General features: G+C 39.7%; 1 protein-coding gene across 1 annotated transcript in view; it reads left to right on the top strand.

Annotated features, from left to right (window-relative positions):
* The first annotated feature begins 738 nt into the window (after nt 1-738).
* The window catches only part of LOC139475986 (androglobin-like), a 105,527-nt gene continuing 85,047 nt past the window's right edge, over nt 739-21,218 (top strand). Inside the window, exon 1 of the mRNA XM_071259212.1 lies at nt 739-2,526. Within this exon, the coding sequence (XP_071115313.1) occupies nt 2,348-2,526 (179 nt within the window). The 5' untranslated portion in view covers nt 739-2,347. The remainder of the gene's footprint in view (nt 2,527-21,218) is intronic.

Raw genomic sequence — 21,218 nt, 5'->3', positions numbered from 1 at the left:
CTCTCGGCATCAAAGGGCTCGTGGAATGTTGGGTGAATTGATTTTTGGATACACCTTGAAATTTTCACCACTTTGGGAACATAGTTGAAGCCAGACTGCTGATTTGAAGCTACGTTTCAGGTCATAAAACAGAACCGATTACACGATAACACCAGGGTGGTATCCGTTTGAAACATCTTAAAAGAGGCTTTGAGCAAAGTGAATTTGCGCGGTGACAGAAGGTGGACTGCCACAGTGACAATAAAGTGGATTGACACGTGTCAGAAACGTGGATTGACACAGTGACAGTAAAGTGGATTGATACTGTGACAGTAAAGTGGATTGACTCAGTGGCAGTAAATTGGATTGACACAGTGATAGTAAAGTGGATTGACACAGTGATAGTAAAGTGGATTGACAGTGACGGTAAAGTGGATTGACACAGTGACAGTAAAGTGGATTGACACAGTGACAGTAAATGGGATTGACACAGTGACAGTAAAGTGGATTGACACGTGTCAGAAAAGTGGATTGACACGTGTCAGAAAAGTGGATGGACACAGTGACAGCAAAGTGGATGGGCACCGTTACAGAAGGTGGATTGACACAGTGATATTAAAGTGGATTGATACCGTGACAGAATGTGGATGGACACGTGTCAGAAAATTGGATTACACGATAACACCAGGGTGATATCCGTTTGAAACATCTTAAAAGAGGCTTTGAGCAAAGTGAATTTGCGCGGTGACAGAAGGTGGACTGCCACAGTGACAATAAAGTGGATTGACACGTGTCAGAAACGTGGATTGACACAGTGACAGTAAATTGGATTGATACAGTGACAGTAAAGTGGATTGACACAGTGACAGTAAAGTGGATTGACACAGTGACAGTAAATGGGATTGACATAGTGATAGTACAGTGGATTGACACAGTGATATTAAGTGGATGGACACAGTGACAGTAAATGAGATTGCCACAGTGACAGTAAAGTGGATTGACAGTGACAGTAAAGTGGATTGACACGTGTCAGAAAAGTGGATTGACACAGTGACGGTATAGTGGATTGACACAGTGACAGTAAAGTGAAGTGACACGTGTCAGAAAAGTGGATTTGACACATTTGACGGAACATCGGATTTTCAATTACACGGCGTAGTAAAATCTCCAACTTAATAATATATTTTTTTATTTAACATTTCTCAAAGCCGTTAATCGCGAAACATTAAAAGCTTCCTTCCTGTACACATTAAAGTCATATGTGGAAAGCTAAAACATCCATCCATCATCTTTATCCTTTGTGTTCGGAAGCATCGATGTATATTCACTTTATCACTGCCCCTCATCATCACCTTGAGCATACAACTTTTTAAGTACAACTTTTATCCGTCGACAATAGGTAATGTGTGTATACATGCATCCCTAACGACTGTTGACTATTGTGATGAAGGTAAATTAGCTCATAAGCTCATGAATGTGGATAGGGTGGAATGTCCCGTGTAATTGTATATGGGTAAACATCGCATACAGTAATGATGTAACTGTACCGTAGCGACGTGATCAGGCCAGGGTTGGAGGTTGGGTGGGTAACTGATAGGTCCCAATGCTGTAATTGCTTCATAGCCTGGAGAAACGCGTATCCTGGAAGAGTGGCGTGTTGTCACCTGTGTTGACGATCTCCAGGACGATCTCACTCGATGACAGTTGGACCAATGTGACGAGACGAGGATTTACTTTGTTTCATGTCGTGGACTTCGATAAAGGATAAACTTTTATATGGTCGGCCGACCTTCAAGACATACTTTACCACAAGGGCAATATAGCATTACTATATCAAACGTCAGGTTTGTGGCGTAGCCGAGTATGGGGATGCGACCATCACACAGACTACATGAACGGGTTTTCTCTAGACCATTCTTGTTTCATGGATTTATACATTAAACCTGATATCAACTTGTTACACAGAAGAGGATAATGAACCATGCCATAAAGATACAGATGCATATTGTATCCTGTTGTATCTGAATTCACTCAATGAAATAGATTAGACCTTTGATTGTGGACTTTGACTTCGTCCTGTGATACAGTATGGACGAGCAATAATATTTTTTTATGTAATACAGTGTGCATACTTCAAACTAATATCACAAAGACTGATCTCCAATGTCACCTTTTCATATTTAGTATCACACCCAATGCCACATCAGGAGACAAATTCTGTCGAGAATCGGAAACTTCTATGATTGACTAACATGACGTTGCTAATTTTATAAAAAGGCGGTTATAAGGCAGTCATCGTTTGTTACATGGGATACGGGATATGTCATAACCTCACGTTCAACGAAGGGATAGAAAAAGACACTTGCAAATGTTGCGACCGAAAAGTAGCCGCAGCCAGTCCAATTCAGCCGGATCCCAAAGGGACAAGAAAACGCCAAAGAGTGGAAGGTCCTCAGCAAGACCTTGGGATGAGTCTTCGTCCTCTAGGTCTTCCTCAAGGTCCTCTTCCAACACTAGACCTAGCTCTATGACAAGGTGTGCGTCAAGGTAGGACTTTAAGTCATATATGATTCAGGCAGACAGACGGAATACGGATGCCTGAAGCTAGTTTCTTGAAATATTTCATTTTATGAATGGCGGAAAATATTTGCATCGCCGATATCAAGGTATTATTTCAGGTTCAAGAACTATATCAAAAGGGAGATCATTGAATATAAGAAAAGAGTGTATATTTGGGTTCTTTTTGATTCACAAGGAATGAAATATACTTGCGATTACTTATAATAAATTTTATTTATTCTTTTCGATGCAATGCAACAAGAATGTCATTATTTAATAGACTCAAGGTTCCATAACTTACGATTTATGTCACTGTTTGCCAATGCTTTTATGAAAGCAATGTTTTGCCGCTTTTATTAATAAAGATATGCTATAATGATGGTAATACTATCACATGTTTGTGTATTCAGACACTTCTGATTTCTGAAATTGCAGTTAACCTTTTACTTGTACTTCGTACCGCTGGTAGCATAATGTCAAGATAGACCACCTTCTTTTTGAAACATGTATCCAAAGCATTTACGTACTCAAAACTCCTTCCCCTCAGCTTGATGGATCACCTCGCCCATTAGTTCCTGGAAAATAAATGGAATTGATACGGAGACTTCCTTTTTATCCATAGAAGTATACATATCAACACCCACATCCTAATCACAATCGTCTTTATGTAGTCGTTCTGTTGCATTTAATCCCACACAAACATATTAACAGAAGGTCGAGAGCCTGTGTATGTTCAATTCGTTTCGCATATGAGATATGATTTATTACTACTGCAATTACTTATCGAGACACCGGTCTACTCAGGTAGGATTTATAACACAGGTTATAAATGTGGGACAAACCAGATAGGCCGGAGTGGACCACTTAGACTCTCACCAGGTACTGCTGTTTGGTTAGCTATTACGTATGATAAATGTCTGAAGGATTTTGTGATAATATTTTTATTCAACGGGCTTATATTACATTACAGGAGGCAGCCCCAAAAGATTGGCATGTACTTTAAACGTGACATCCATGAAAATGGCATTTGTGTTGTTTTGGGTGCAATAAGTGTATACGTTGCACAATACATGTATGTATCAATGCACGATACATGTATGTATCAATGCACATGTGGAGTTATCTCGCTGTGGAATGGTGCACAGAAACATATGATTGTTGGTTTGAATCCCGTTCGCTCTGTTAATGTTTTTTGCATTCTCAGGACCTCATCTCTTCTCGTGGGTTTCGCCAAAGTGGTAAACGTCTACGACCTGCATCGTTTCGGGCTTTCCTCCCAAATCTGTGTGGATTCATAGACGGGACATTGCGTTGTCACCTTACAAACACATGCAAAAGGTAGCGAAATCGCAAAGATAAAACGCATCATTTTGACATCTGTCGCATTGTCGCGCTTTGGATAATGGTTTTTTCTGATGTCTTAACAAAGGGCGACATTTTCGCACAATCTAAAATGTGTAAGAAAAGGCGTTACAAAAGGTGACAACGCAGCTATAAAACATTTGATAATGTCGCACTGTCGCGTTGTCGACCTTAATCCATCAACGGTGAACATGTGTCGTAAGTGAATTCGTTTATCCAAACGCAGAAATAGTTAAACCCATTTTCAATACTACGCTGGGTTTTTTAAGTTCCAGTGATTCCAACACAAAAGTACCAACAGAAATATGGGAAAATGCTTATCTTACAATGAAAACAAAGCGCCGATCGTTACTTTAGAAATCATTCCATATATCCTTATTGTCGGTGTCGTTTTCATAAACCCGCGTGTTGCATATAACTATTTCATAACATCGATGATGGATTCCGGTTGGCCCAGTTGTCGTGTAGGTGGTGCACTTCCCTGAGTACAGTTGCGTCCCCTGATCGTTGGTTCGAATCCTCCATTCGTCATGATTATATTTCTATGGTTGTCAGCACCATACCCCTGACTTCGGTATTTCCTCCCACATCAAGCTGACAAGACGTGAAATAACTAACATACTGTACAACGCGGCGTTAAACAATACACACTCAGTTAAGCTAAAAGACAAATGCAAGGGACCATGTTGCTATTTATTATCTTTCTACCAAGGTTATATTTGTTTTGTTTGTTTTCTTGTTGTTTAACGCCGCACTCAGCAATAGTCCAGCTATATGACGGCGGTCTGTAAATAATCGAGTGTAGGCCAGACAATCCAGTGATTGATATCATGAGCATCGATCTACGCAATTGGGATACGATGACATGCATCAACCAAGTCAGCGAGCCTGACCACTCGATCCCGGTAGTCGCTCTTACGACAAGCATGGGTTTCTGAAGTCCTATTCTACCCCGAATGATCACGGGTCACCAAGGTTATATACGTCAGTATTAAATTTCTTCATAAACGCACACACATATAGGGCAGATCACCTTAATTCAGGAAATAACAAAGGACCCCTTGCTTCTTATATAATTTTTGGTTTGCTCAACGATTTTGTTCATATCTTCGTTATTAAGCAGGACAAGTACATCAAACTGATCTGGACGAACGAGGTTCCTCCTAAATTTAATCATCATCAATCGATATGTCCGAATTATCGCGGTTCGGGATAACGAGTTTATCATACAGATTGGAGTTGATTGTTGTAATAAGTTTATCAAGGCAACTTGACAAGCGATAAGTTGATGTTTTGGGTAAGAAGAGAACTATATCCTTGTTGGTGTTTCGCGCATCTTGTCGCGACATGAAATTCGAAGCACAAGTAGGAGGGTGTGTCTATCATTGCTGCCAATTTCTAAGTTTTCGTGGTTAATATGGGAAACGATTAAAAACTAACAGGGCATTATCTGTCCTTGATATTTCAATAAACAACGCATGAAAGAAACATGTACAATAATTGTTCTAAATAATCATGCACGCGTGGTGTAGATTTCATCGCTACTTTTCACTCATATCACGTGCCTAACATGCTGTTGACATTGCTACTCAATGTACAAATAATGTTTATACTAAACTATATGTACATGTATGTTCAAATTGTTCCAGCCAAGCCGTCGATGTTTTAAAGTATTGCGTCTGTGCGCAATAATCCCCTTACTAAGAAAAGCGCTCGTAAAAGTGTCGGCAATCCTGTGCCGCGATTTGATAAATTCTATAAGCCTGATCAGTATGTAAAGTTTGTTTATGGATGACATGGAAGTACAGCCTATGCAGTGATTATAAACAATGCAAATCAACCATCCATCCATCTTTGGAACATGTGTCTATAATAATATTAATAACGTATCATATCGCCATGTTTCTTAATGTGTAGAAATGCATGATCATGTGGATAATTATATTCTCTTGGTAAATTTGAATATACAGGAGCACACTATTAATGTGTTAGCACACCTATGTGTAAGATGATTGCAAGACATAATAGTAGTGGTTGTCTCCAAGTTTTGACTCGGCGACATAATTTAAAACAGACCCGTGAGGATGCAGGTTGGAATAGGTCATCAGCAACCCATGCTTGCCTTAAAAGGAGACTGTGCTTGTCGTATGAAGCGACTAACGGGATCGGGTGGTCAGGTTAACTGACTTGGTTGATGCATGTCATGGTATCCCAGTTGCGTAGATCGATGCTCATGATGTCAATCACTGGATTGTGTGGTCCACACTCTGTTGTTTACAGGCCGCCGTCATACAGCTGGACTATTGCTGAGTGTGACGTTAAACAACAAGCAAACAATAAAATAATTTAAAACAGTTTACCAACGCCATTTGCATCCACACAGGTGAGATATTGCTCCTGTCACACGAGATGTGTTTTATGTGTTTCAGCGACACTGCTCTAAAGCAACAATTATAAGGGTATTGGTAGTACAGGGAACACATTTCCGCATCTGTTGGCCATTACCCCGAGTTGCCTTATTACCCTACATATCCAAATGTCATGTGTACATATAGACTTTTATATGTCTTTGGGGATCGATGTCTCAACCCTTCTAAAATGACGTTTGTTTCTTTTTCATACGAAACGTTTCAAAGGGGTATATTATCAAACTTCGAATCCTAAACGAATTTTGATAATTTCATGACCGACCCGCCTTTGAAATTATTATTTTCTGCTAATGGTCAATAATCGTTATGATATTAATGCGGATATCCTCCTAATGCTATGCAAACTTTATCGCTTGAGAGAATTATTGCGGATGTACACGACATGTTCAAGCAGTTGTTTTAGCTTCAGCGGGCACCTGTGCACGAGTTGGGTGTCGACACTGAGTCGAAAAGCACACAGTAATGTGTTGGTGTTAAAAAGTCAGCGCTGATAACCTAGACACAATTTAACTGTATTTTAGCGCCCATCCCTCATTCAATAACCCATGTTTCCCCTGACCAACGATAAATTCTTAAACTGTAACATTCTGCAAAATCCATTGTAGTTTAAGCTCCAGTGTTTTCTGACATTATGAAATATTCGTCACAAAAAAGTACCGTACATTAGCCATATTTTCTTTGTTCAATGTTGCTATGATCCGTAATGTAAACAGTTCTGTCAGTGTATAATGCCTTCACCAAACAAACGGCCATTTCATCCCGCCGACCCTGAAAACCACACGCACCTTGTCAATCGCCGTATGGCGTTGCCAAATGATGTACCCTGTTAAAGTTGGCCGCGTGCTAATCTCCAAAATCAATGTAGCATGAGGTAAATATTTCACTCATTCCCTTGAGCATTTCTACCTGTCTGTTCGATGTGTTATGTAAACATGAAGCTTCTAATTTGATTGATTCGAGTTGCATTTCCTAATGAGAAAAATATAAACCACAATCCCCTGTCACATCAATCAACTCGAAGTCATTGTGGTGGCTTTTTTCAAAGTTACAATTTTATGAAGTTGAACAAACAGTTGGATTATTCTACGACCTGATTCAATTATCTCTAACTGAAAGAATTGATTTACCAAAGTGATTCACATTCAGGGATGTTTTATCTTCGTTTTACAGGGTATTTCTAAACGTAAAAGGTATGCAATTTGTTTGTTGATCTGTTATCGCTGGAATAACCATGGTTTGGTTTTATTTAATTTTTTCAGGTGAATCTGAATTTAACTCCGAATCTATCAGGTATATTTCTTTGAGGTAAATCAAGCTACTATCAATCCCATCGGGTAGTTGGTCAGTTGAGTTTACCAGGTCTATTTTTTCGATTAACAATTGTTTGGCTGGTTTCCTAAAATGAAACATCTTGTCATATGGTTTGATTTTGGAAAGGAAAACCATTTCAAGGTTGGGGCAGAAATTCTAAGAATTCTAAGAACGTGTATCCCTCTTGACTGGCATAATTATTGTATTTTGACGAAATAACACAAAAGAATTGTAACGAAAGAAAATCAGTACTTGCCATTAACGTCCTATCGGCGTGGTGTGACATCAAGATTATCATTATTTTCCTTTGTGTAAAGACCTCCTTGTTGCCTAGTGGTAGAGCGTCTGCCCGGAGAGTGAAAGGTTTAGGGTTCGATTGCCGGCCGCATCCTACCAAAACACGCTGAAAGAAGGTACTTGTTGTTACCTTGCCTGGCGCTCGGCATTAATGGGCTAAAACAAGGACTGGACGGCTTGGGGTCAGTATACTGTGTCTGAGTGGGATGTTTATGTTAAACTGCGGCATGGTATATCAGTGGGCTTGCACTATAAAATCGGCTAAAATAATCTTTGTTGCGACGTTAAACCCCATTTCACCTCACCTTTGTGTAAAAGTTGATTAAAAGAAGTCAATAGACATCCTGTACGCGTTCTCAAATTATCAATAGCATTAAATGATTTATCAATTCCTCGACAATTCGCTTTCATATTCTCATATCCCGAAAGCATTCTACTTAATCATCCGCGCATCACATGCCTTTGTGGTCGTGTTAGCAATGGCTCAACGGTACGCTTAAAACCCAAAGGATATTTCATGAAGTCAGAAGCGAGGTTTAAAAGGCGTTAAACGTTCCATTGACCACCTCTGGAGTCTCGGTGTTGTTGTATTTTAACAAAGAGCAGTGGTTGGTCGATACGCACACATCATAGCTCAGCAACAATGGGGAGGAATGAAAGGTAGAAGAGCCATTTCCAGACCATGTCGTCTGCTGCCCCGGGGCTTGGTTGCACAGCAATTATCTCCCTTGTGGCACTGAAATGCTCGCGTAGTTTCCCTAAGGTAACAACACAATCACGGTCTTTAATTTAGCGTGGCCATATGAAAGAGGATAACGCCAATTTTATTTTATTGAAAAATTGCACGATTTCATCGCTGATTATGATTGGCTCAATTTGAGATGAATACAGCCGCCCGTCTCTATTTGTGATGGGAGCTCCAGTGGCGACAGCTCTACCTGGATATATACCTGGAAGTACTCGCTGTACAAAACTAGCTAACCAACTCTATATATTATGGGAATGCTATCTGAGCTAAAATGCACAAAGGGCAAGGTTATTATTTACAGTCCAATTTCGTATAATAATATAATAAAGATAGTTCACTTCGAAAATTAGTATCAGATTAGTATCAGTACTAGTATTCTGAACATGACCAGTCAGAGATTATGCATATTTTGAGGGGTACTTTCATGACAGTGTGTGCTCAGTCTTCCCTGCAAAAGAACACACACACACACATATCAACCACAGGTTTTCCTGACCCAGACTCGACTATTTAAAGACCAATGTGATGACGCTGGAATATTCACTGACTAGCATTCACTTACAAGTTTACCAGTCAAAAGATGAATGATATATCTGAAGTATTTTATAGCTTCAATAAATCAGAGATTATGTTCTCTTCCCCGGCCGTCTCATTATGAAACAACCGCATCACATTAGTCTACCCCCCTCCCTTAAACACCAACACAACTCACTCACAATAATAGATAATACTAAAATGCCTTGCAAAATGAAAATTTATTGATCAAGGTTTATATAGGGTTCAATTCCCGTCAGGCCGCCTCCGTGGTCTAATGGTAGAGCGTCCGCCCGGAGAGCAGAAGGTCCGGGGTTCGATCCAAAAGACGTTAAAAGATGGTACTTGTTTTTACCCTGTCTGGCGCTCAGCATTAAGGGGCTAAAACAAGGACTGGTCGGCTCGGAGTCAGTATACTGTGTCTGAGTGGGGTATTCATGTTAAACTGCGGCATGGTATCTCAGTGTGCTAGCACTATAAATCGGCATCAGTCCGGACTAGTACAAGCAGCCACACACGCACATATACACGTGCATGCACGTCGCTATATAAATGCAATAATCTTGGACGCGACGTTAAACCCCATTTCACCTCACCTCAATTCCCGTCATGAGTAAATTCATGGTTTCCCCACCACAATATAGCAGAAATATTCTTAAACCAATACTCACTGCCGATACAAACTGCTTCCACAATTGTGAAAGACAAGACATGAGTTTGATGGCACATCGTGGTCACTCGATGGTGATAAGGTCCCATATACAAACACGAACTTATTCAGGTCTGTGTGTCCGTTACTTGTCTCCAGCTGAAGTAGAATCATCATTCTAACCTCCCCTCAGATCCTAGCAGAAGTATTGACAATCATCCCTTCTGGTGATTGCACAGTAATAAATTGCCACAATTAGTCCCATCTCGAAATGTCACACCTGACGGTTGCCTTGACAACATATTGGAAGCAAAGGTGTAACATGGGTGATTAGGCGGTTACCAAAGTAGGCTGATGACTGTTCTTAAACTTTGTCATGGGACGGCATGACATCCCGCACCGCATGAGTATGTCGGATCAATGAAAGGATTACGCATTGGCATGCCAATTGCCAGTGTCAATCTCTTTGTTTGGCATAGGACAACGTGTAAGCCAGATATTGATAAAAAGGCTGACGGGACAGGCGATGGTCAAGGTGTGAAACTGAACACAGATGTGGAATGTAGACGTGGGGTGGATAGTATCAATGCGTGTGTGTGCAAATATATTGGTGAGAAATGTGCCCGGACAAAAATTCTTGCTTTTCTGTCGACGTATGTTGTCATCTGACAACACGAACACCTGTTTGTATGGAATAACGTCGGCGAACTGTTTTATTTCCAAGACAGCACCAAACTTATACAGACAACAGACGGGGTTTTCTCATTTTCTCACGTGATACTCTTTATGGACATTCAGAAAAACAGAACCTAAAAAAAAATCGGATGTGGATATGTGACTCAAACTGTGCTGGACACCCTTCTGAGTTAATGTCCAGTGCCGACGTGTCTTAATGTTTACAAGAGTTGTTCGTATAGGAAACACATTGTTCCTAACACTGGTATTACAATAGAGACCTCTGACCTTCGTGTCTTCTTTATTTCCACACTTCAATGTCGGTTCACATTTCGTAAAAGGATAAAGCCATTTTCTTCTTATTGTGATCATCACACTGAAAACCAGAGGAAACGAAACCAGTGCTACCTTCTCAACAGTAACGTTAACCGCGAATGTAGTATATGTGTTAATGTGGTTGATGGCTACTATGAGGTCGTGTACTCATGTGACATATGAGTAAGCTAACGTGGAGTGAAGCTAACGTGAAGAACAACTAACGTCACGTTGATAAAAACGCCATTTACTTTGGTAAACACGTCAGTGCTTTCAAGCCGGAAGTGAACAACACACGGCTCGTGCCTCGGTCATTATCACCGACGCGGGGGATCCTACCCAGCTTCCGGTGCCGACGTGTTGGTCAGGCAGCCACTGTTGCTTGTTCAAGGTATTAAAGTAGTGGTAGAAAATGCTATTTGCCTACGGGATGTCAGGATGCACAAGTTCTGGTATAATCACAATTTGAGATTATTCTGTGGAAATGTAAACTTAAGTATATCTTCTTAACAGTGTGTGTCAGTTAACTGAGGGTCTGTATTCACGGCAGCTTTCACTCATTCAGTCTGCATCTGCATATTATGCTACATAACATGAGCCTAATCGATTAATTCATTAGGTTTTTTGTATTTTCCTTAAGTTTTTTCGATGTCCGTTTATCTTATGTGATATATGTAGTGTGGTTCAGTGCTGTGTGAAATTTCAAAGCTATTTAAGTAAACTAAGGTGTACTTACTTCACTCATATACTCTCTGATTGAGACTGTATACAATGAAGAACTACAAACGTCAGATTGATGAAGATGTGAGTTGGGTTTAATGGTATTTTGAGCAGTATTCAAGTTGTCACGGCATGTCGGCTTAATTTGGGAGGAAAGTGATGCAGATGTCAGACGTTTACCACTTGGGTGAAACCCACGAGCACGGGTATGGTGCTGACAAACCTAGAAACACATTTGAGACGAACCGGGATTCGAACCCACAATAATAGGTTTCTGGCGTGCCAAAGGGACGCAACCCCGTACAGAGAATTGCTGCGCCTGGGAATGGGAAACCCATGTCCCCTTTTCCGAAGCAATACGATTGGTTATTAATAAGTTGTCCAGTTTAAAGCGTTCCCCCGTCACATTGGAACCCCGGTTCGATTTCCCACGTGTGTAAACTCTGTTGATTGTGGGTATTCCCCGTCGTGATGTAGCAGGAAATTTGCAAAACTTTGCGTAAAAATAAACACCCTCACAAACCCCACATTGACAACGCGTGGTGAAACGCCATAAATGTCTATCCCTTGAAATACAAGCATCATTTACCCCTAGCTCCAAGCCCCAGACCTTCTATCAGACAATCTCAGACGTCCACATCCCTTCGGTGTCGTCTGCCCATCACGTGACACAGGTAATGATGCTCTTCTCATTATTAGAAGATCCCCCGACTGATTGTCACCTGGCCAACCCCCACTGCTGCCGGCTTGTCACGATGGCCACTGGCAGCTGAAATAGATTCATCTTCTGCTGATCTTTTTGTTAGAAGCAGACGACACCGTCCATCGATTACGATGGCCGCTGTGTCTGTCCTTTTGCCTTGGTCATTCCAGTTTCACATAACATCCGTGTCTGTCTGTGCTTGTTGGTGGGTGGTCTGGTGATTACTGAACTTTTATAATTTGATTGCTCTAGTAATGCTAGACAAGCTGCCTCAATGTTTCCTTTTATATTTTTTTGTGATCTACGTTTAATATAACTGAGTAAGTAAATGCTCTTTAAGCCATTGTCTCAGCTGCATACGTATCAAAGCGACCTACAAACTGTAGTTGAGTGTGGTATGGCCAAAGAAATCAACTAATTTGAACATTGATCTATAAGCCGTCAAGGTACGATGGTTTACTAAATAAGATAGATCACCGGTGGGGCAGGATGCGCTCGCATTTTCGCGAACACCTGGTATCATCACTGACTGATAGTAATTCATAGACACGGTATCTCAGGATTGTACAATGGATTATACAATGGAGATGTCTTATGAATATTGAAAATTGTTTTGTCGCTTATATTTTCTAGATAATGTCACTTGGCTCACCCCAGTCCATTCTGGATTCTCTACTTTCACTATTAAATGTGGATATCACCTTACATAAAAAATTCTTACGAGAATTGTTACACTTACATAAATGAAGAGCTTAGAGCTAAAAGGGTCCAAATGCACTTTGGCCCTTTTTGCTTATTATTGCATTAATAACATCTATGAGTTCTTGTCTACCCGTAGAAAAAATATTGTGTTTTCATTGAGGCGTTTTTGAAATGTAGCTTCTTAAAATTCTATAAAAGGGCCAAAGTCCCCAAGTTCCAAAAGGGCCAAAGTCACTTTGCTAGATTTTGGCCCTTTTAGTTTTCATTTCCGTGTGTGGTTGAGACTGGTTGTCTGAGAGAGATTTTGAAAGTTTGGACACCTTATTATTATATTTCAACTATTTCAACAAAGTTGGCATTAGTTTATATCATTTAAAGTACTTCAATAGTATGTGTTTGTACTTTCAGTAGTAGTTTATCAATCTCACATGTTAAATCCCATGCAAATGCCTGAGGGTTAAAAATGGCCAAACTACAGACATTGGTCCTTTCCAACCTTACACAAATTAAACACGTAAGTTTATTTCCATTTTTGAATGCTTTTAAAAAACATTTATATCTCTGCTATCAAAATGCGTTAATGTGTAGGAATTTATCGGTTAAAAAAATTCATTAACATGCATCATATTATGTGTTTTCGTCACTTTTCTCAAAACAGACTCCACGTGACATTAGCCCTTATGGCTCTAGGCTCTTCAAATGTAGCTCGATATCCGGTTTATTATTTTAACCATAAAATAGTTTTTCGCATCACTGCAATATCAAACCATGCAATATCACAACTCCATTGTTAATCGACATAATATATTCATAACGGAATATGCCGAGTGGATCCGAATGCTGCAATCTATATCAAATTTATCCACACCCTAGCTACACGTGTAGTGGCGTAAGCCGTTTTGTACAAACCCAGGCAACTAGTTGACCTTAAATATATCGGTGATAATGTTGTTGGTTTTGGTTTTATTTTAAATTAATGTATTCCTACAAGTTGCACATGTATGTTTTGACGACGCCCTGGCACACATCTGCCAAATAAACTAATGTGTGATTAATTACTAAAACGATATTTAGTAACATGTTGAAAAAATATTCATAACGATCAGAGAAAGGATAAATAAAACCCACATTCGAATGTTTTCAAATCTTCATATAAGCAAAATAGGCATGTTTAAATTACCAAACAAATATTTATTCAGAATTATATGCCACGTGGCCAGGAATAACAGATATGATAAATACCCATATATGAGGCTTTCACGAACTGGTTTACATATTCAGGGGTAGAACTGGTCTTCAGCAACCCATGCTTGCCGTAAATGGCAACAGATGGTCAGGATCGCTGACTTGGTTGATGCATGTCATCGATCCTAATTGCGTGGACCGATGCTCATGATATCAGTCACTGTATTGTCTGGTCCAGACTCGATTATTTACAGACTGCCGCCATATAGCTGGAATATTGCTGAGTACAACTAACCAAATCAGCGAGCCTGATCACCCGATCCCGTTAGTCGCCACTTACGACAAGCATGCTGTGTTCAAGTATTCCCTACCCGAATTTATAGAATATTATAATGGAGAATAGATAATGGATAATTGCCGATAAAACAAAACCGAGTCGCCTTTTACGGCAAGCATGGGTTGCTGAAGACCAATTCTACCCCTGAATATGTAAACCAGTTTGGCACCACGTGACCAAACTTGCAAAATGGATGGTGATTCTAAAAACATAATACATACCAATACTGTTGAACTACTTTATACACCTAATAACGCCAATAGACACGTTTCATTCTAGGTCGAATTTCTCTTTAGTGCATGTGTCCTCCATATTTCATTTCACCAATGAGAAAATATTTCTCGACAAATAAAGGAGCTGAACGTCCAGATATCTTAATTAACTGAACAAAGTGGCGAATGTGAAAGATGAGGACCTGGTCAAAGGTTCATTAACGACTAATGGATTTACCTGGAAAGATAACAAGGGTCCGTGATGCCTATGCGTGAGCTTGTATGGAATGGGTAGCCTTGAAAATATATTGGATTGACCGCTATATATGGCAGCCAATCTTCATCGCCTGATTCGATGTAAGTAATCTTTATTGGATAACTTGAAATGGATTCGTGAAAAGGGAAGTTTGCACATTATACTAACTAAAATAAGAATACCTTTTCGTAAAGTAAAACAAATCTGACATTTGGTTTACTGTGCTTACATTACTGTGTTCATAAAACTGAGAGTGGTGAGCTGGTCGTCTCGACTGAAGCAGCATCCATTAATTGATGGTGCTATACGTCTGTCATTCTTCAGATAAAATAATTTAACTAAGAAATGCATATTAATAGCTATTTACCATTATCGTATGCACGTTTTGACACATTCTTTGATATGAAAGTATAAACTTGGTCTGTGCTACTATATAAAATACGTATTAACACCAGGGGATGCCCAAGTTCAATATTTGGTGTGTATTTCGTATTTTTTGAAAACCATTCTAAACTGCAATTTTCTTAAATGCTTTCACAAACGGACTATGTTAGCAACTCCTATAGCAGTATGTGTGTGTGTGTGTTATTTATTATTATAGCTAATTTATTGAATTTCCCAAAAGGACTGAGGTCTACTACCGCATAGCATCACTACCTTATGGCAAAGAAAAAAAACCTACAAAAGTTAAGTATTTTAGACTAGAGTTATAGCTACTTTGGTTTTCGAATTTCCGTTTCTTGTGACTTTAAAAGAAAGGGCCATGCCAAACTGATTCAAATCAAATCGACTGCCTCATTGGTCTAGTAGATAGAGTGTCTTCCCAGAGAGCGGAAGGTCGGTTGTTCGATTCCATTACTGCGTCATACCAAAGATATTAAAATGTGTTACTTGTTGTTACGTGTAAGTGAAATATTCTTGACGCGACGTTAAAACTTCATTTCACCTCTCATCGAATCAAATCTTTTACGGAGATCTTTTGCCTGCCCCAGATCCCCAATAGTTGACACCGACGACAGTGTTCAGTGAATGTGTAGCTGTCCCTTTATGATAATATCATGCGGTTTTTCATTAGCGACAAAACATTTTTGAACGAATATTTGCAATTAACTGATCTAATTCGAGAAACCTGGTACTTAATAATTTATTTTACTTCCGTCGAAGTCGAGGGCGTCATGACACTTCTTTTATTCTGAAATGAATTGATTATTAATCATAATTATTTAGTGTCAAAACGAATTAATAAATTATTTTCGTGACAACTAACTAGTTTACTAGGGTATTTATATGAGATGAAATTCTCGAACTCACCACTGATCAAGACAGATAGGAATCGACCATTTAATTTTTAGAGGAACCAAACGATTTTGATTTTTATATTATTTTCTTTATAACACCAAACATTTCCAGATTGTATTTTATTAAAACATGAGGACAATATTTTTATCGAGTATTTTCGTGAAGAGACGAAAACAAAATCCCAAGCCCTCCTCCATGTCTAGAATTTGACAAGTCGACTCCTATTTATTCTATTGTTTTACACAGAAGATTAGACTCATCATAGCTATTTCATTTCCAACTGAGGGCGTGTTGCTTGAGGGAGCATGATGCGTCACAAGATGACATGTCCTTGGTTGCAAATTCGCTGCATCACTTTAATGAAGTTAAGATCTCGTCATAATTTTGTAATCGATTAATTTTCTGTTTTTGCCACGATCCAGAATGTAATCTCACTTTTGTTTAACACTCGATATACATCTCAGCACACGCCTGTGTAGTAATTGCTATAGTTTCGGAATTATTTTTCCATCACAAAGAAAACTCAGATCAAAATAACTTAGAAATCTGATGTTTGCGCCTGTATGCCTCAACTATAAAGTTCATACAGTTCACTTGATATAATGGGCTTTTAAGAAATTCAATCCATGATCAACAATGAATCCATTGTGTGTCAATGTGTGCACGTGTTGCGCGTGTTTTTGTACACGTGCTGGCAACAAGGATCGTCGGCAAGATCGGATAGGATGTTGAAATCCTGCAAATGTTCTCAGCCACTCAGAACCAAGGGAAGCCATGATAATGATAGATGGTGAATCGCGCCTGCGTCAACCTGTTTTATTTATCTTTTCAGTGTTATATGTTTCGTAAATCATTTCTTATACACTTTGACAATAAATAAATAAATAAATAAATGGAGACTTGTGTAAAATCCAGACTTGCTTCATTTAACGTTTCATCACAACAGTAAGGGCTGGACGTCTGTGAACTGTTTCCAACTCGATTTTCCTCCCTGACACACGCCAAGCTTAAACTGTTCAAAGCGGCGTAAAACCAAACTTAATACATGTCAAGATGTAAAATACATGTACCCTTTGCACAAGAGAAGACTGTTTCAGCAAAAGACATCTAGCCTCATGTATATATGTAAATATATTGACAGCTTACCCACTGTGACATGAAATAAATACAAACAATATCCTGCCACCCCGGGAGAAATGGCATGCCATGTGGACCCACTGCTTTCTTCTGTTATAATATTTATCCATGATCTTCTATAATATTATTGCGTAATTATCCTACAAATTGAGAGAAACGTTATCAAAACTTCGCTGTTCCAGGATAAAGTTAAGATCTTCTATCTGAAAAATATTTAAAATATTTGTACATATTTTCGAATTCAAGTTATTCCGTAATACCTGTATTGTTACATAATTCATTGTAGATTATCTTTTTACTGACATTTTTATGTATGCTTCATCACTCGTCATCGAATGGGGGGAGGGGGGTGGTGCTCACGGATAGCCAAGATTCTTAAGGCGCCTCAATTCGCTGTGCAGAGTTGCGACCCTTGGTCACACCAGAAACCTATGATCGTGGGTTCCGATTATGTTTTGTCAACACTATACCCGTGCTCGTGGGTTTCACCGAAGTGGTAAACGTCTGAGATATGCATCACTGCTGGTTTCCTCCCAAAACCAAGCTGACAAACCGTGATATAAATGAAATACTGTTCAAAGTAGCGTTAAAACCAACTCACTCACTCACTCGCTCACTCGTCGGATGGTCAGCTGTACATGTAGGTACCATTACCATTTCAGCTACAGTCAACGTTTTAGTGTTGGACTTGTGGAGGAAAACTGGATTTTGTGGTTCTATTCTTGTTCAAGCATTTCTGACCAATGACGTCGGGTTCTCAGATCTACCAAAGCATCCTAAACGTGTGTTAATTGTTTAAAGCCGCACTCAGCAGTATTCCAGCTATATGGCGGCGGTCTGTAAAAAATCGAGTCTGGACCAGACAATCCAGTGATTGATATCATAAGCATCGATCCACGTAAATGGGATACAATGACATGCAGCAACAAAGTCGGCGAGCCTGACCACCCAATCAAGTTAGTCACCTCTTACGACAAGCATAGTCGTCTCTAACGACAAGCACAGTCGCCTATTACGACAAGCATGGTTTGCTGAAGACCTATTCTGACCCTGATCTTCAAAGGTCCATCCTGGACGTAGATAAATAGTTCACATTGCTGCGTAAACGAAATTCACCATAAAGGACTTAATTTTACCAACACGCCATTCCCTAAAAGTAATATTCACTGTGCGTGTCAAACATCAGTTTACCTGAGTTAGCTTATCGCATTGACCTGACCCCCGAAATGAGGAGAGGTTCAAGAAAAGACAGTTATGTCCCCAAACTGATAACAACACCGGAAGAGCTCCACCCCCCTCCAGGCGGTGGGGGGAGGCGAAAATCTGTGGGACAGGATCACGGGATCGGATTAAGAATCAGATGCCCCTCACCAGGCTCCCCTGGAGGCAGGGATCAGCATAAACATGAAGACAAATCTCCGTCAGAGAAGCTACATTTGAGCATGCACGCGTGAGTAATGACGGCGATGTTGTATTGTGTAGTTGTTAGTTTAATACGTGTTTCTCGTCCTTTGTTCACTGGAGGCCGGGTTGTTTTCAGTGTACTGTCTTTATGCAGGCAAAGGAACAGGTAGCATAGCTAAGACTCACACTTAAAGGCACTACATATCGTAATTGAAAAGGAGCCCCAGTTTAAAAGCTATTGGACTCCTCCAGTCAAAGTTGGTATGAGACTATTAAACAGTCATACATAATAATGTAGCAAGGAATGATACATTCAAGTCAATAACACTGACCTGAAAAAGAATGCAACAATAATTGGATAAATATTATCAAATAAGTGCTTGAGACGCCCAACGCTAATTGATTGCTTCAACTGTGTCATATGGCCCTGTGACGCAGAGGTAGCATTATGCAGATGGCTGTTACAATGAATGCTCGTTCCAGCCGTGACGAACAGGTCTAGTTGTTGATGAAATATAGTGATAGATAAATAGAGAGATTTTTTATTCATGCACCGATTGTCTTTAAATGCAATATCCAGTTATGTATGATTGTTTAATAATCTCATACCAACTTTGACTGGAGTAGGTCCAATAGTTTTTCAGATAGTGTAGTAAACGTGGGTACCTTAAATTAACTTCCAGACTACAGATGAACCTATGGTAAATCTAGACTTGCTTCATTTAGGGCTATAGTGTTATAGTAAGGGCTGAGCTAAAAGGAAAATCCCAGTTTCTAACAGACTATGGTCCTTGGTTGTCATTCCCGTATCTCTGCTCTGCTTCACTCTAGAATCTAAAAAACTGTTTAATACGGCGTAAAACTATACTCACTCCTTTACATATGGAAAAGAAGAAACATCCATCTTTTGCTCCAGAGAAGAATTTTGGTTACAGCAAGAATCATCTAGCCTCATGCATGTTTGCAAACATAGATCTTAACCTTGTAACTTGTGTTACCTCATATGTGAGGTATTGTATCTGTACAAGTGTATATACACTCTGAACACGTGTTAATACACTTTACGTTCGCAATCTAATATGGCGTTTGAACAAAACAGATGTTACCGTTTATATCAAACCACTCATATTATTGTAATGAATGAGCGGGGCTTTAAGTCTCGCATTTACATACAGCAATGTTTCAATAACAGCACGACCAACTCCACAAAAATAGGCTTGATAATGTACCCATGCGGTGAATCGAACGAGGGCCTTCGGCAAGAACGATTTAACAGCGAGGCTACCGAATTGCCAAAGTGCAAAATTCGCAAGAAATTTAGATTTCTGTTTCTTTTCCGAAGTGTCCTTTAACGTAGAAACGACGTGCGCAATGTATTACAGCAGCAGACTATTTTAATCAATAATGTATCTTTATTGATTGAAGGGGTTATTTTATTGACCTGCCATTTGTGCCAGGTTACAGAGTATTGCACGTGTGATGAATGTAGACACGGGCACTGATAGCTTTAACCATTAGAGTAATGCATTTGATTGCTGGGAAGAAGCGAAAGCCATACGCAACATCCGATTGGTTGAAATTCGACCTCCCTGCCTGTTATTATCGTATGCGCCAATTATGCTTATTGAAAGAGAAGATCACTGAAAGGTTTGTTTAAGTGATAACAACACACAAACATGTTTGTTTATTTGTTTGTTTCGCCTCACACCCAGCTGTCATATCTTTACAGGTGTGGAGTCGCGAATTCTCGTTTCACCACATCCTTACATCGTATTTTGTAAGTTATATACTGTTGACTTACAATACACGGCGGTGCGTGAACTTTTTATTGCAAGGCCACTAGTTAATGAAATTTAATATTCCATCTTTTCAGGACTTCAAATAAAACGTGTAAAATTCTGCGATCCTAGTCAAATATGGTTTGAACGTTAATAAAGTTAACCGACGGCTCGTTGCGATGAAAATGAGAAAGAAAACTTCAAGTGGTTCCCCAATTGATGTTTAATTGCCTGAATTAACGTGTGTCATTCCTGGTGTGTCTAAACTGTTTCTCCGCTGCGCAAGACCACGGCGTCTGGTAGAGTTCGGTTTAGAAATCGTATCACTACGCTTGTGGTTTCAACGTATAGTCAGTGAACTCAAGCCTGTTCCTGATTGTCTGATCCAGATTTCTTTGTTTACACGCCGCCATCGAATGGCAGGGGTATTGCTGGGTGCGGTGTTAGGCAAACAAACAAATACTTACTTTTATGCAAATTGTGTGAGTGGCGGCCACGGGTGGTACCGATAGAGTTGCTTTTCGCGAACACCTGGTGTCGTCACTAATTTGAATGATTTTGCCTACTTTGCCTTCACGCAAAATGGAATCTGTTTCGGTAGAAAAACGAGACTCGTTATTAATACGT

Source organism: Haliotis cracherodii, unplaced genomic scaffold (assembly GCF_022045235.1).
Source record: "Haliotis cracherodii isolate W230 unplaced genomic scaffold, xgHalCrac1.p SCAF_3, whole genome shotgun sequence".
NCBI lineage: Eukaryota > Metazoa > Mollusca > Gastropoda > Lepetellida > Haliotidae > Haliotis > Haliotis cracherodii.
Note: the sequence above shows the minus strand (reverse complement) of the source record. Positions and strands in the feature narration are given on the sequence as shown.